Source organism: Harpia harpyja, chromosome Z, assembly GCF_026419915.1.
Source record: "Harpia harpyja isolate bHarHar1 chromosome Z, bHarHar1 primary haplotype, whole genome shotgun sequence".
NCBI lineage: Eukaryota > Metazoa > Chordata > Aves > Accipitriformes > Accipitridae > Harpia > Harpia harpyja.
The window spans coordinates 112,335,364-112,352,786 of record NC_068969.1 but is presented as its reverse complement, the minus strand read 5'-3'; the positions used below and the strand labels follow the sequence as shown (position 1 = coordinate 112,352,786).

Genomic DNA, 17,423 nt, shown 5'->3' with positions numbered 1-17,423 from the left:
AGGAGGAACAGCCGAATCGCGAGTGGGTAGGAGCAGGGATCGGCACCATTCATTGTGGGAAAAAATAAAAGTGCAAGAGGACCTACGAAATGAGCTGTGCAGGATGCAAACTTGGGTGTATGGCCCATTGGATTCTCCAACAGGTAACAAAAGGATTGAAAATACCCTCAAATATATCTGTATTAGTTAGGAGGATTTTTTTTTTTTTTCCTTCCAGTAAGTTTTTCTTTCCTTAGTTATTAAGCAGGAGACTCACAGGGAGGGAGATGCTTCTCCATGGGGAGGATGGAGGACCTGTCGGTATCACTGCAGGACTTGCCAGAGACATCCTACAGACACCGTGGGATGTGTTTAGAGGAGAAATCTCTCTTTAACAGGCAATTTCCAGCTTGATTCTAGAAAGTGATTTTGGTACCTAATCACAAAACTGGTGCCACAGGACATCACACACAGTGGTGTGCCCGGTGTGGAGAGTCTCACCTCGCCTTTGCCACAGAGCTCAAGCACCAACAGCCTCTGCAAACCAGCTGGGCAGAGTATTTTATACCCCAGCAGCATTTCTTTTGCACATCGAAGTCCAAAGACATAAGCAGTGAAAGAAGAATTGACTCCGACCCAAAGAAACAAGAAACGAACGGTAAAAAAAGACGAAGCGATGGCCCTGCCAGGTGACTTCTCTGTGGTACAGGTTTATAGTTAGCAATGCAGTCTGTTTTATTAGTTATAAATAAAGTACAAAAAATCCACCAAAAGTGAATCTAAGCATTTACACAATTTCTAATGTCTTTTCATTTCTTCAATGCACTATTGCTTTAATATTAATAATAAATATTTTTCTAGCTTTCTTCTATAAAATAGTCTATGTAGCAAAATGTTGCACAGCACAACAGAACAGCAGTAGGAGTACAAAAATGTGGGTGATCCTTTCACCAGCCTGGGCCATTAAAGGAGAGGATTTTGTTTGTTCGCTCCTTGTTTTACTTATCCCTTTTACAGTGTCTTTGTGGGGGGAACAACCGACCCCCTGTCCCTGAACGGCTCAAAACCGCAGCTCCAGCCTACAGGGGAGGAGTATTAGAGAGCAGCAAGGAAAAAAACACAGACAGGTTTTAAACCCAGGGTAAGGCAAAGTCAACAAAGCAGAGCAGCACCCTGAAGGGACAGAGAAAAAAAATTAAGGTACAGTCATTTTGTGCCTTTCTAATCCAAAGGAGAATTGCATCCAAAGCCTTTTTTTTGGGGGAGGGGGGGGGTCAGCTACTGGCTGAGCACATGCATTGAACCCCACTTCTGTCCATACATGGCCGAGCATCTGTGCTGACCGAGAGGGGTTATGGCTTAAAGCTTAAAATATTATCAAAGACGCTCTAACCTTCTTGCCAGGCTCAAGCGCTTGATATTCCGGAGCGTTTTGGGAAAGGGCAGTGCGTCGCGAGAGCGGCGCGGCCGTGTCTGGGGATGGGGATGCTTGGCCGCTGCTGCAGGAGCGGGATATCAGCTTGGGGCTGACCTCCTCCTTGGGGACGGGAAGGCTCCGGTGCACGTCCCAGCTCTTCGGGGGATTAAAAAGCTCCAAGTTGAAGTCTCCCCTTTAACAGGGGGGATGAAACCAACTGATCAAGAAGATCAGCACCGAGGGCTTCTGCTCCGGGCACGTTTCACAGCTGGGTTAGAGCAAACGCTCACGGCCAGGCATTACAAAAGGATGCCGAATCGCTCCCGCGTCCATCCCAGCCCCTCTCGGCTAGACCATGGGTCAACCCTTCAAAATTGCAACGAATCCCTCAGTTTTGTTGCCTCCTAGCTCAGGCTCAATCGATTGCCTCCATCATCCTCCCCGCAGCGCCCAGCTGGGTGCACGCACAGAGGGTGAAAAAAGCCAGACCGAGCACTGACAGGCACCAAAAATTGGGCAAAACCACCATGCCTGGGCTCCCTTCCTCGGCTTTTGAAGCAATTTGCAGAGTCTTGCACTAAATGCATGCATCGCCCCAAGCACAGCCTTGTAGCGGGGGCCCGCCGGGTGTTATTGCAGGATAACACATGCAGCAAGAGCAGTAGCATCACCAGCGGCGTCGGGGACAGGGCGGTAGCAAGAATCGACCAAAATGTTTTGGTTTTGCAGAGCGCCGTTAATCGCCTTCAATGCGCAAGGACGCAAGTGAAAGGATCACCAGAGTTTGATTATGAGTGCAAATAATATTCATATATATGTGCTAAACACAGTCACTATATTGCAGTTTTCCACTATGTCACAGCATACAGAATCAAAGGTTTGCATTTTTATGGAATGTATCCAAGGTAACAGCACCACAGTAATACAGTTTGTAATCACACACCCTGATTTTTTTCTCTTTTTTTTTTTTGATAAGATAAGCATTACCCCCCACATCCCATGTTTAATTTTTTTCTTTAAAGTACCGACGCATGCAAAGCATTCCATTCCCAGAAACAATGCAAAAATGAGGTAATAGGAGTAATAAAAAAAATTAGTATTAATTTCTAAATAAATAAATTATAATTAAAAATGCAAAAAACAACTATAAAAATAATTAAATAAGAACCCACAATATCTACAAGTTAGTCATAAATTATGATTGTTAAATATAAGGCATTTAAACTCACAAAACCCTGTAAACTATCAATGTTTTGTTCCTAGAGATTTTTTGTTGTTTGTTTCGTTTTGTTTTTAAACTCATCCTATTATCGCATCCTACTCGTACAAATTATTTAAACGCAAAGGAACCTGACACATCGATGCAACTCCAGACGCTGTAAATTCGCACGCACCTTGGGATCAGTCACTCACACGAGACCACGGGAGTTTGGTGCTTTTCTTCACCAAAGGGGTTTTTTTTTTTGTTGGTTTTTTTTTTTAAAAACTGTGCTTGTTCATTAGGCAAATAGTAATACTTTCGCATAGGCTTTAAGAAAACGCGCGGTTCGGAAGCGCTCCTCATTCCCTCCCCACCTGGCCAGGGTCTCAATTGCCCCTTTCCTCCCCCTGCTTTGTCCCCGGCTCACGCCTGGACAGACCAGACCAACTTACAGTGTATTTTACCAGCAAATCCTTGCTTTGCTTGTCCATATTATTAGTAATATTAGTATTATTTTTAATGCTGCTTCAATCTGCTGCTGCTGGAGCAGGCCCCATAGGTATTGATGGACCACTCCTTGACCCATGGACATCAGGGCTGGGACCACCACATCCCCCAAGAAGCCATCGCCTGGGCTGGGTGGCAAATATATCATAGAATCATCGAATGGTTTGGGTTGGAAGGGACCTTTAAAGGTCATCTAGTCCAACCCCCCTGCCATGAGCAGGGACATCTTCCACTAGATCAGGCTGCTCAGAGCCCTGTCCGACCTGACTTGGACTGTTCCCAGGGATGGGGCATCTCCCACCTCTCTGGGCAACCTCTTCTAGTGTCTCACCACCCTCATCGTAAAACATTTCTTCCTTCTATCATCTTCCTTATATGCCACCATGTGTCCCCTTCCAATCCCTCTCACCTGCATGGGCACAGCAAGAGAGGAGCTCCTGCATCCTTGCACCCCATGGGGCTCCCCTCTTTCCCTCCCCTCTCCATTTGGGAAAAAAAAAAAATCTCTGGGTTGTCTCTGAGGTTGGTGTTTTCCAATTACAGCTCATGGGAATTCTGTGATCTCTCAGATGGTAATTTATGATTGTTCTTCTTGGAGAGCATCACTTGGCTCCAGCAAAACAGATGCTCAGGGGAGCCAGAAATCATTCCCGCCACATCAGTATTTTCAATATATAATGTTCCTGACTAATTCCCCTTGTTCCTCTGCTTCTCCCTTTGCTCCCCTAGTATGCAAAAAAAAAAAAAAAAAAAAAAAAAAAAAAAAAGGTTTTTGGTTGTGAATGTCAGTTCTCCAGGGACTTTTCAGCTCAGTCCCTGCGGTTGGCGAGCTGAGGTCTTTATTTCAGGGGAAGCTTGGATCGCAACAGCTCACTCCTTCGGGGACCACCTCCTAATTCTGTTTTGATCGTTAATGCAATTAAGTTTCATTTTAACAACCGCTCCACTCTCCGTATGGATATGACCTGTGTATACAAATGCACGCGGGTGCAGGTGCACGTGCTTTGAAGCAGGGTCACAACCCAGCCCCTCCAAAAAGCAGCAAACTGCCCTTCCAATCTGCCTTCCCCTCCCGTGCCAAAATGCTCACGGCCTCAGCGGTGCCTTGAGAGCATCGAGTTTTCTCCTTTCCCGTTAGCAGAGATGGTTTTGCGTGGGAGAGGACTCGGCAGCGTACATCTCTCAGCACCTCTCTGGCGTTATTATACCCCAAAGCACAGCTATAGGCACCAACTCCAGTAACCATCCTTTTGGACCAGTGCTGGCAGTGGCTGCTGAAGCCAACCAGCCTCACAGCTCACAGGGGAAAGCATCATGGACAACGGCAATTATGAAGCCAGCCCTTCCTTGGATTTCGATATGCGAAGCTATCGCTAAGAGACGGAAAGCAAAGAAACAGCATCTACTCCAATATCGTGCCCCTACAGAAAGTGTCCAGCACCAGCAGATAAGCAGGAACGAAGCTTCTCCCTATTGCTTCATTCATTTCATTCCCAATTTTTATTTTTTTTAAGTTTCTCTAAATTTGCAACACACTGTAAATGCAAGGAAAGGAAGCACACGCGGCTGAGGCAAAGAGCGCAACCCTTCTGACTGTAAACAGGATTTTGCTTTTTCGCCTCTTCCCCCACAAGGGTGGGAAAGCTTGACCTCTATTCCCCCTCCGCCATGTATTAATCAGGCACCAAAATAAGGAATCTATGAAAAAATATTTGGTGCAAATTAGGTAACAGCAACATGTCCACCACAAGATGAGTAGGGCATCAAACACAACATTTCTTAAGCTAACATGCTCCAGCTGCCATCCATAGAAATAGCTAAAGGACCCCTAACATGTTTCTACGTATTCGAGAGGTATATATACAATCCTCATGAAATGCAGGATTGACAGGCCAGACTACCACAACTAGTTCCTTCATGTTCAACACTAAATCTTCTGCAGCACGGGGTCTCTGAGCTCCGGGAATGCCAGCTCCCTTTCACCGGGCCCGTATCCTGCGTATGTGCAATATCTCCTACTGCTAGATATTGTACCGCCACCTCCTCCTCCTCCTCCTCCTCCTCACTAACGTGCCTGCAGACTTTTCCTCTCAATCAAATGGCTCAGAAGGCAAAAATTTTGCTGCAAGGGTTTATGGCCATATGACCTGGTAAGGAAAATGGTGTGTCCAGCCAGTCCTTTCAGCTGTCCGAGCCGAGCTGTGTTTCAATGTCCACCCTGCAGATCGGGCACTTCTTGCTGGTGGCCAGCCACTGGTCCACGCACACTTGGTGGAAGAGATGCATACAGGGCAACCGCCTGCCGAGAGAGAAGTACCACCCCGTTAGGATGGAGAAGGTCCAGGGGACCAAGAAAAGCCAGAAAGCAGCAGCCGGGGCTGCTTCAAACATGGGAAAGCACCGATGTAGGGACACCGGTACAGCCTTCCCCAACCACGCCAGCTCACATAGGGCAGTAGGTCTGAGATGATGTCCTTCTTGGCTAAAAGCCTTTTAGAAAACCCCACACCCTCCTGAACTGAGTTGTTCCAGTTATTAATTACCCTGGCTGCTGCTTTTTAACCTTTCAGGAGTATTAGGTTATACTCCAAAGCCTCTTGGTTCTTCATCGTTGTGGCTCATTAGCAGTCAGGTGGGTCCCCAGCACTCCTATGTGGGTGTCTGGTGTGCCCCAGGGATTGTGGTTGCTTTTCTCCTACATCACACCTTTGCCATCTCTTTGCTCACCCTCATGAGCCAGAGGGACCCTGAGCCACAAGGACCCACAGCAAGAAGATCAGAGTTTTTCTTGATGGTTTAAGGGAATTCAAGGGTGAGGAGCAGGAGCAGGTAGTGCAGCTGCACCGCCCACGTGCAGCTCCTTCAGCCATGGTAGCTCAGCCCTTTGCAACTGCTTGTCCCCATCCTCTGTCCCCCATCCACAAGCAGAGATTTGACCCAACCAAGAGCCTGGGGATGTCTGTGAGGGATAACTGGGGCTTTATTGTTGGCTCAGGACTGTTCCCTGCGACCATGCGGGTGGAGTAATCTCACTTATTCTACAATAAAGCAGCTCCCTCCTGGTCACAAGCCAAAATCCCCTGGACTTCACACCCACACTCCCTTTTATCATACTTTGGTCATCTGTCAAGCTCAGACATTGATGTCCCTGAGCTCCAGATGGCTGCCTGAGACCTGGGACCCATCCTTCTCTGACACTTGCCACCTGGCCCGTTGGCACAGCCTTGAAGCAGGTGATCCAAACCCAACTACAAAAACTTGGCCCTTCTGCTGCTCTTCCTACCTACAGGCTGTACCAATGGCCATCTAAATGGCATTTAGTTTCCCAGACCCTGCAACAGCCCAAGTTTGTTAGGACGAGAACAGGGACAATCCCACCAGCGCATGGCACCATTAATCCCAGTAAACACAACTCAGATGGCATCCAGAGTCAGAGGAGCAGATGGAAGGATCGTACCTGACGTCTTCTCCATCTTCAAGCATGGACAGACAGATTGTGCATTTCTCGTCGGTGTCCGACTCCTCTCCATCCTCTTGCTCAGCTTTGCCCTCCTGCGGTCTTCTCTGCAGCAAGGTTAAAGACATAATTTGGTTAGGACTTGGCTTTCTAATGCTCTCCCAAGCCCTGGTAGTTGCAGGAAGGTAAATAATAAAAGCTTCATCTGTCAGCCAGATCCTCCAGCTTGGGGAAGCCAGCCCACCCAAAACAGCCAGTGAGGGGAGGATGCCACCAACACACTGCTGGTCGGCACGTCTCCTCCTGGGGCTGGTGGCAGTGGGCCTGGTGGTAGTGCCCCAAGGAGCACCCTGTCCTCTGCTGCCCTAACAGAGCCCCCCACCACCTCCTCCATCCATCCTCCTTGCAGTGGGGCTAGCCCCATGGTCTCCTTTGCTGGAGGCTTCTCCTGGAGACCCCAAAACATGTGAGGCCACCACTGCCAGGAAGGGCAACCACTGTGCCCCATGCCAGCTTGGCCACTGGCCCAGCCCCACGCTGCGCCATGGGGCAGCGCTTAGCCTGTCAGCTCTCCCCTTTCCTCTTCCCTCCACACATCCATTCCTATCAATATGATTTTTCTGGATCCACCGGAGATGCGGTCAGAGAGAAGCGCAGCAGGAGTTGACTCGCTTCCAACCAGGGCAATGCAACACCCCTACTTGTTACTGCCCAGCCGGGAATGACCAACATGTGAAATTACTACCCAAACAAGCATTTTCCCCATTTTCTACTTAGCACAACCCAAAAATATGGCACCCGTTTCCTTAGGGGCAGGAGATCAGCTCCAACAGAGGAGACAACCCTTGCAAAGCGAGGGGAGGACAACCTCCCCCACACCATGGAGCCCGCGCCCTCACGGCGGGGTGCGCGGGCAGCGCCGCTTGCATGCAGAACGGGGTGGGTTTGCATGCACGAAGCCCCCTTGGTGTGTGCACTTTCTTACCAGGTGCGGACAGGGGTGAAATTGCACCCGCTGGGTGGGAGAAGGTTGAGACCCTTTTGAAAATTTGGCCCGCAGCTTCCTAGCCTAGAAGTGAGAAACAGCCAGCTGAGCTACACCACTGCTTCAGCCCGGGAGCCCCACAAGATATTAAAGCATCGATTCCGGATTTTACATTCCTCCCCCGTTTCGGGGAATATTTTGATTGAGGGCACCAGTTTGCCAACCCTGAGGATTGCGACCCACCAACATCCTTCCTTCTGTCCGCTCTGTGCCCACAACCCTTGGCCAACTGAGAGGGGCTGGCAGCCGTGACGCGGTTTTGGGGCGCTCACCTTCTTGTACTTGTGGGGGAAGGTGAACCTCTCGATGGTGTTCTGGACGGCACCCCGGCTCACGCTGCCCAGCCTGTCCTCCAGCTGCAGCAGCTCCTGCGGCACGGGAACACCAGCAAATTGCCATCAGGATTGCTCCCGGGACACGAGGTCCCACCACCCCAGCCTACCTGGTGGTGACCAAGGCTCCCTCCTGCCCTTTCCTTGATAGAAATGTCCATCAAACCCAAATCGGTCGTGCTTTAATGATGGATCTGAGCCCTAGCACTTGGGCTAATAACTAAGGGTTCAAGGCTAAGAGTTGGATCTCCAATATTTCAGAAATTAGGGTGGAATTTGAGCTCCATTTGACAGGCTGGGAAAAAAACCCCTGTAGAACTACAGCACTTTGTTCACAGACATGAAGGGAGCCAGAGTCAACCCGAGCCAGACCCAGGCACCTTGGAGTAAACCAACTTTTACCAAACTGACTCAACCCCTTTGCCTCCCAGTTATTACTAAAATTGCTGCAAGACTCAATACAACTGCCATGCCACAAAACAGTCTTACAAGTTTATGCCAGAGCTCGCATAGATTCCCAGCATTTCAACATTTAATAATAATTCTAGTCCCCAAGATACGTACTTCATAGCTCTCCCGCACAGCGGACGTGTGCCTGCTTGGGTTCAGTCCCTGAAGAGCAAGTAACTGAAGCTGAGGATAAGGGTAATTTCTGATTTCGTGAACAACCTGCAAGAAGAGAGGGAGGAAAATAAAGCCACCTGTACTTGCCCGTAGAAATCCCTTGTGTACCCTGATTTAAATCTAGTGCTTTAAAAATTCAAAATGAAAGAGCAGACCGACACCTTCCCCAGTGGAAGCCTTTTAATAACCAAAAAATGAGGTTTTATTAAATAGATCTCCTATAAATGATAACTAAGAACATGCATTTCTTCTGAATAAACTATCTGTTATAATAATTCCTGTTGCATTTATAACATTGCAGTTCCAGATTCTCAACATGGATTAGCTTAAAAAGAGATTTTATTTTTAGTTTTAAATGGGTGGATTTCTCTTCATCCAAGCTTTGATTTTTTAAGCCTTGCTGTAGTACCCAGGCGTCAGGGTCCGGCTATGGGCACAAGGCAAAAACACCCTCGTGGGATTTCTGAGGATTAGCAGTGCTTGGCATGGCTCAGCTCCAAACACAGCACCCTGTTAGGAGAAGGGCCAGCAAATGACCCCTGTCAGCCCATCTTCTCATCAAACCCCACCTCCACCTGTGCGAGAGGTCATGCAAAACCTTTACAGATGGCATCAAGGCTGATGTAGAGAACGACGACGTGATAAGGGACGGTCCTCGGGGTTGAGCCAAGGAAGGGAGTCACCTACTGCTAATCCTTCTGTATACAAAAAGTCCTGGGAGCCCACAGTTTGTTCCAGTATTATTAGTATTTTTATTATTAGTAATAACTGCTGCGTCTCTCAAACCCTGCCCAGGTTTTGCAGACCAGCTTGTGAGCGTGGTGCTGCACGTGATGGACCGAATCTTTCCAGAGCAGCTGAGCTTTTCTTTCCTTTCTCTAATCCAGAGTGCAATGATGCAACATTATCCTTTCAGACACTCCCTCCCACGGCCGGAGATAAGTAGGATTCGCAGAAGACAGGTGATAGAAAGATAGCAGCCTTTATTTTGACTGCCTTCTGGCAGACAATGCTTAAAACATTTCTTGGTAAAAGCGTTTCACTTACCATCTGTGTCGAGGATGTGCTTCTGGGGAAATGGTGCATCCGAGGTGTAGCTAAGTAATGCTGATAGGGCTGAGGGACCGGCCGGACCTGGAACTGGGCGTGAGTCAGTCCCGCATCGACACTGAGGTCCCTGTGGGCACGAGGATGAAGATACGGCTTTGACCGCACGGTTTTATTGCATGGCTTGCAGCAAGTCGGATCCTGCTCACAGGGCAACCTCCACTGGTGGGCCCTGGGCTGCTCTGGGTTCCTCAGCCTGGGGTGATGCTACTGCTTGGAAGGGAGTTTCCTCCAATTTGGGCAATCGCCCACCAGGCCAGCACGAAGGAGTGAGGGGTTGTTTTTATGCCGGTTAGCATTTGTGTTAGCCAGGGTCAAGAGCTGCACAGATGCAGCCTGCTAATTTCAGAGCAAGAACATTTTGGTGGCTCCGTTCGATATCCAAGCTCGGTAACTCAACCTAGCCAGCCCAGGTCTTCCCTGTGCTGCCATCACTGCAAACAATTGCATTTTGTCTTGAATATTTTGCAGGAATACAGCTAATTACTCTGGGGACACACTGATGAACCATTCTGGGTAGTTGTTAGGAGCCGGCTAGGCTCTCTCGGGGGGCTTTTCGATGTGCCTGTGCTCTCTTTGAAGGTTTCCCAGCCCAGATCATGGTAGGACATGAGGAAACAAGGGAGACTACACTTTGCCTGACCCCAGCCTCAGCGAACTCCAGAACTGCTGTTTGTGCAGAAAATATAAAGGTTTTAAGAAATTTCTGGATGAGACTGCTGTAGGAAAGGGTGTCACACAACCAGCGGGCCAGCACCGGTAAAGCAGGACATCCCCGATGGTCCCACTTGCCCACACGCAGCCTGGCCCAGGCAAGCAGAGCTGGGGTTCAGCTTGGTGAGTTTGGGCACTTTTTTCCTCCAGAAAAATAATCCAGCTCAATCCCAAGACTTGGCATAACCAAAATCCCAGAAAACCCTGCAGCTCTGCCCAATCCAAGCATGCAGAAACAAACTGCAACCCCATCCACACGCCGTGTGGAGGGGACGGGAGGAGACCTAAAACAGCATCTCCATCTATAATCCAATTAGCTGATCCCTCGGCTCTCCAGCCAAGGAGTCTCTCAGCAAACAAGTGCTTTGAACGTCATTTACTTTATCATAATTACCAAAGCTGGCGCTCTAATAACCATTGTCTTCACATTTACAAAAGCAAAGCTAATTAGAGCACAGGGGTGGCTTCCCATTTCAGCCTCGAACTTCTCTTCCCCTGTGAGGAGGACAGCGGCAGCGAGTGCCACGGCTGGTTAGGAGCAACCCAGACGTGTCCTTCAGCAGCTGTGAAACTGTTTTCGCCCAACAGCAGATAACGGACGTGAGGGGACAGTAAATGCAGAAATCCTTTACCCAGAACAGCCTGTGTACCAGGCAGCAGCTCCAGTCCTCTAGTACCCCCTAATAAGTCACCCCACATCAAGCTGATGCAAAGAGAGGGACTATTTTTGCTGGCCCCGTGCTAGCCATGTATGTGCTAGACAGACAAAACCTGGCAGAGGATAAAACACAGCAGGCAACTGGCAGGAACACAACCAGGGTGGGAATCTGCAGGGCTGGGCATTTTCCAGCTCCCGTGTCACAATTGTGGAGATTTATCCAATTGCTTAAGACTGTTCCCAGGTGGATGGAAGGCTCAAGTGGAAATCGGGATGCTTTGGGTCCATTCCCAGCCCTGTCACTGGCCTGATGCATAACCTTGACCTCTTCCTCTCTGCCTTCCCATATTCCCTGTCTACAAAATAGACGTGATAATCCACAGAGTGCTTTGAGGACAAGGACCGAAGACATCTCTCAAAGATGAATGGCCACTATTAACTTGCACAAGTAATTGGAATGACAGCACTGCTGAACTGTTTGTGCACTGGTGCAGCTAGAGCCCTAAAATGGGGTGTCGAGGCTCCTGAAGCGATTCTGTGGGTCTACAGAAGGGTCCAAAGCAGAATACTGCATGGAATGCTGTTTTCCCAGGGTTTGGGGGTGAATAAGCAGAGCACATTAGCTGAAGAAAATCAAACCCAACCATCACGTTCTAGCCTGTGCTACTGTACAGCATCCTGATGCTCAGATGCGAGGTTCAAGAGCTGTGATATTTATGGTACACGGGCTGCCAACAACCAAGAAGTGAAGGATAAGGCTCCACATAACAGGTTGGATGGTCGTCACCCAGTGCGTGTGCAGAAGATGATTTAAGGAACCAAATGGGAATTTATTTATTCTTCGCTGGAAGATTTTAATGGAGGTTGGGCTGTCTGAGATGACTGATCACCTTCAGATCTTCTTTCCATCCCCATTTCCCGCAACAGTGCCTACCACCTACTGCCTCCGAGTGAGTGCCGCTGCTGCTCATGAGGTGGCAACACATTAAAGGAAAGTTTTTATATCTGTCACTGGGCAAAACTGTACATGTGGCCCGAGGGGAAGTGAGTCACCCAAATATATGTACACAGTATATGTTTTCTGTCATCCCCACTCCTTAGGTTTTATAAGGCTATGGAGCAACACAGGGGGAAAAAGGAGGGAGGAGGAGTAGAACATAAAGCGATGATTTATCAGATCCTTTTAATGATTATAATTAAACACTCTGCGCCGAAAGAGAGGCAGAAAGAATGGCTCTATCTGGGTGGTATGTGAACCGCTTTGCAAACTGATCCGAACAATGTCATCCTGGCCAAATTCAGCTCACAGTGGTGCCAGTAATGGGAACACCTGAGAAGAAAATGGCAGAAGTATCTGGCCATTATTTTAGGCTGTGTATTATTACCCTGGAAGGGGAAAAAAAAAACCCTGTGTTAAAAGGACTCTCCATTTGCAGAGCGTAGTGCTCATATGCTAGGAAATGCCATAATTAAGATTTCCTGTGCCTTTTTATTTCCGTCCCCTTGTGCATACACATTGCGATTGTCTCTAATTACATGTTCACATGCTATTTTTTCCACTCAGTGCACAGAATGGACTTTGCTCAGCTAACAAGCAGCTACTCAGAAGTATGTTTTTATTTTCTTATTCTTCCAAGTAGGGGCCCATACCTTATTAACTGCGCAAGAGCTCAAAACCTGCTCTGAAAACAAAACGATCAATTCCTCGCTCAGCTTTTCCAGGGTATCGAACACTACAGTGGGAGAACGATTAACAACTATTAATTCATTCACACCACCCTGCGGGGCAGGACATCATGGTGCTCCCTAATTTAGAACACAGAAAAAGTTGTGGCCACTGGTTTTTCAGTGCCTGGTGGACAGCAGAAGGTCTACTTCAGGCAGAGACGTCGGTCTACGGAAAAAAGACGCTGGCTGTGCCCTGCAGCAGGAAAAGCCCCTGGGGAAGATTAATGCTTGGCTGCACTCTATGATATCAATGCCTCGATGTTATCATATACATGCATAAAGGCTTTAGCACACACTCACGGCCCTCCCAGAGATTAATTTTCCCATCGCGCACCCCCTCACATTGTATCTGTTGAGCTGAACCATTAGCTTTCATGAAAGCATTGATCCATGATGACGTTCACCAACCCTTGCAGCCTCCCCAGGACTTCTTAAACACCTCATTCAACTCACTAGCGAAATGTGGAAGACTTACCAGTCTGTGCCTTCGGCTAAATACCTGGGCTGGGGCCCCATGGGTTGTGGAGTTTGCAGTTGGTGGCTGAAGTCAAAGCTGGGGTGTAGACGGTGAGGCTGAACAGACATGCGCTCCTGAGCCCGCCTGCGGTGAGGAGGAGACCAGCAAGCGAGTTAGCCACGCGGCGGGCACGAGTACGTACAGCTCCTCCTCTGAGCCCGTGTCAATAAACCAGGGGAAAACCCAAACGGTTGGGCTTGTGAATATGTGTCCAAGAGAAAGAGTCCAGGTAGGTGTCAGGGATGATGGGAAGAGGAACCCAGAGCTATGTCGCTTACTCGTGGTCACCACGGACATAACGCAGACCTCCGCTCACCCCCCGCGGCATCCGCATCCACGCGGTTTACAGAGGATGCTACTTCATGGCACCATGGAGAGAAAAGGAAGAAACCAAACAACTTCTTCCTTAGCAGCTTTGTGCCATTTGCAGTATTTTCTTTTTCTCCACTGTCAGCCCCATAAACAACATACAAGATAAAACATGTCCCTGCTTCAGCCGTTATCCATCATCATAAAGAAGCTGCAGGTTGCCTCATCTCCCCATGCAGTCCATAAACTCCTGGGGAACCTCATTCATAACAGGATTACTCAGGAGTAACTGAAAGCAGAATTTACTCTCGCTGGCCTTTGCCAACATTTCTCTGGATGATGGACAGGCCAGGCTGGGATCCAGCACCTTCTCCCCCAGCTCTGCTGTCTTTGCAGGCAGGGAAGGGAAAGCGGTAGAATACATAGCAGGATTTTTCTACGGATTTGAGTCTCTTCTTGTGATTATTGCCCATTCGAACTACTCAAGGGAAGAGCACGGGCTGCTTGATCAGTGTCCACATTTGGAGAGGTACAAGACGGATACACAAGCATGATTTGCACTACAGACAGACTCATACCCCTTGCTCCCTGCTTACCAGTGGAACCATCGCAAAGCAAAGCTATGGGAAAACACTAGAGAAAATGGAGCAGGGAACTACTAGATAAAGAATCTTTCATGCAACCACAGTTCAGAGGCTTCAGTTCTAAGGGCATGACCCAGATTCCCATTACTGGGACCTCATGCCCCACACCTGTAACGTTTCTGACACCCTCCTCCGATGCAGCTGTGCTTTCAGAAACAGGCTGTGGGACTGGGCAAGAGGTTCCTGCCCTTTTCCACACCACAACCCACTTGCAAATGTAACACTGACAGCATTTACCAAAGCAGCTTCTGCATGGAATTGTGCTCCGTGCTTGTATTTGAATTCAGCTTATGACTAAGAGATAAACACTTGTATCATCGGTGCCTCAGCCTCGCACATATTTGCTACCCAATTATTAACTAATCATTAAATCCACCTAAAATCCAGCTTATGCAAAACAAAACAAGGATGAGAAGAACACACAATTTTCACACAAAAAGGGTATGGAAAGAAAGTGTTTTCCATCTGTAGCATTCCTTCCAAATGAAGCACTATCGCAAAGACTCATCCTCTGATTCTTGATCCATGGGTACAACCCACAAATAGCTTCCATATGTTTCCAAAAAAAGCACTCCTCTCCTACGTGCTATGTAAACCCCTCTCTCAAGAAACACAATCAGGACAAGGCCAGGCATCTACTTCCACCTCTGCTGAGTTACAGTAATTCTCTCTGCAGTCGTCAGCCCAGTCTGAATTTCGGCTGCTTTCTGGAATTGAATGTGCTGCAGGTCAACAGCATCATCCCCTCACAGAGCTGGGAAGCCTACCTAGACCCAGGGGAGCGAGCTCTTCATGTGCAAAACCTGATGGAACGGGTGGATACAATCTCTTACACGGTTTTGAAACAGCAGCTACGAGGAGGTAGCTCGTGCACGCCGTCTATCGCTCTCTCTGCCGCGCGGCACAGGTTCACCGCAACACCAAGGTGTTACCATCATGATTCTCCTACAAGTGACAAGAATAGGTGACCTTGGGACGTACTAGATGAGCATGGGATGGATCCCCATGGGAAAGATACACCTGGAGGTGCAACCTGCCCTGCAACTTCCCTTCTGCTGGATGCATTTTGGGGGTACACAGACGAACCTGTGAAGAAAGGTTACCACCACGTACTGCTGGAGTTTTGCAGAAGCCACTTTGCTCAAGTGAGGCTGCCGTAGCTTCTCAGCATCCTTCGGGAAGAGTCAGATGCTCTTACCTGGGATGATGGGGCATGAGCCGGCGGTGCTGTGCCTCGAGAAGCTGCTGCTGGAGGAGGTATTGCTGGTGAAGCGCCTGAGGTAGGAAGGAGGGTCCGGCCACGTCCTGGAAGGGCAGAGCTGGCACCGGTGCCAAGGGCTGGTGCAGGGGACCGCTGTGCTGGTGCGCGGGGGCCATGTGGGGGGTCAGCCCCGGCTGGGGCTGCACCGCGTGAGGCAGGGTGAAGTCGGTGGAGAGCTGAGGCTGGGGACCCAGGTGGAAGTGCCGGCAGGAGGTAGCATGGGGATGCTGGGACCTTTGAAAAGGAGCACCTGGAAGAGAAATGCACGGCCGTCACGGGGGCCAGCGGCGGCCAGGGCAGCCCAGCCCCATGGTTGCCCATCCGGGGCAAGAATTGGGCAAACAGGTGTCTCTCTCCTCTGCCAAAAGGGTTAAAAAAAAGAGAACAGGTCAGTTAACGCCGATTACATGGAAAAAATGTTGATTTTGATTTATAGTTTTTCTCTTCCAAAAACCATTGGAACCAAAACATAGGTTTGGGTTCAGAGTGACTTTTTGGCTCCAAATTGAAGTGTAAACTGATGAAAACTGCTTCAGCTTGTTTTGGTTTGCCTGTCCTAAAGAGAAAAAGAACAAAAGTTTTAATAGGGCCTGTAGCGATAGGACAAGGGGTAATGGTTTTAAACTAAAAGAGGGGAGATTCAGACGAGATAGAAGGAAGAAACGTTTTATGATGAGGGTGGTGAGGCACTGGAAGAGGTTGCCCAGAGAGGCGGTAGATGCCCCATCCCTGGAAACATTCCAGGTCAGGTTGGACAGGGCTCTGAGCAACCTGATCTAGTGGAAGATGTCCCTGCTCATGGCAGGGGGGTTGGATGAGATGACCTTTAAAGGTCCCTTCCAACCCCAACTGTTCTATGATTCTATGAAATAGCCTCAAAATTTTAGAAAAAAAAAAAAAATCTGTTTTCTGAAATATATTTCCATGGGTTATGAGCTCACCAAAGTTTTCAAAGCTTGCTGAATTTCCGTGCAATTCAAGGTATTTCTTTGCCTGTCTAAAAATGTCCCATAGGCAAGGAAATAATCTCTGCTCTAAGAAACTGTCTCTCGCTGACTGCAGGACGTGAATGAGACACCTTCCACTTCAGAGTGCCGGGATTAAGACCATGCGTCTTTCAATAGCCCATCCTCGTGAGCTGCATGCAGGGAGAAAACGGCTGCAGGAAACACAACATGGACTGCTATGAGACCAGCCATGAAACTGATGGGAATGAGGAAGAAATGAGGTGTGAAAGATATCCATAGCGGAGGCTTTTTGCAAAACATCTGGCACTGGCTTGCACCTCGCTCAAGATCCTTGCTTGGATGGGCCCTTGGCCCAATCTGACACTTTAATTCCTACATTCCTAGAGCACTTACAGGCGTCACGGCAAAACTTTTGGCTCTTAAACTAGGGGAAGAGTCAACTCAGAGGTGAAGGATGAGACTTGAGTGAGGCTATTAGTGATGCCTCTTTGCTGAGGATGAGCCCCAGGATAGGACACCTACCCTTTTATGCAGTGTTTTGAACACCTCATCTTCCTAAAAAACTCCTCTTTCTTTTTTAATCTTTGGGAATGGCACAAAATATCCAGGGACAACAGCACCAAGAGACACTGAGTGTCATTCCAAGACAGAGGCAGGCACACCATGCCTTCTTCACCCAGATCCCTTCTGCTTATTTCTCCTTTCTGCTGGCAGGCAGGGCCAGTCCATCACAGCAGCTCAGGGAGCCCCGAGCGCTTTCTGTTCATGCCCGTATGGAAACAGAAGATGCACAAAGCAAGCCAGATGTCAGCAAAAGAAACAACGGGAGATGACCTAACAGAAATGAATGGTTTGCAAAACTGCATAATAATTACACACAGCATCCCTTAAATACAAACTAATCCTCCGTAGTGCCCCTCTGAGAGAGGCAGTGGGTAACAAATACGCGTGTCCC

General features: G+C 48.6%; 1 protein-coding gene across 1 annotated transcript in view; it reads right to left on the bottom strand.

Annotated features, from left to right (window-relative positions):
* Window positions 1–689: 689 nt before the first annotated feature.
* ARK2C (arkadia (RNF111) C-terminal like ring finger ubiquitin ligase 2C) overlaps window positions 690–17,423 on the bottom strand; it is a 52,064-nt gene continuing 35,330 nt past the window's right edge. The window contains exons 2-8 of the mRNA XM_052778225.1: window positions 15,438–15,750; window positions 13,245–13,370; window positions 9,610–9,739; window positions 8,503–8,607; window positions 7,879–7,974; window positions 6,562–6,668; window positions 690–5,403 (exon numbers count right to left, since the gene is read on the bottom strand). Coding sequence (XP_052634185.1) covers window positions 5,286–5,403; window positions 6,562–6,668; window positions 7,879–7,974; window positions 8,503–8,607; window positions 9,610–9,739; window positions 13,245–13,370; window positions 15,438–15,750 — 995 coding nt within the window. The 3' untranslated portion in view covers window positions 690–5,285. The remainder of the gene's footprint in view (window positions 5,404–6,561; window positions 6,669–7,878; window positions 7,975–8,502; window positions 8,608–9,609; window positions 9,740–13,244; window positions 13,371–15,437; window positions 15,751–17,423) is intronic.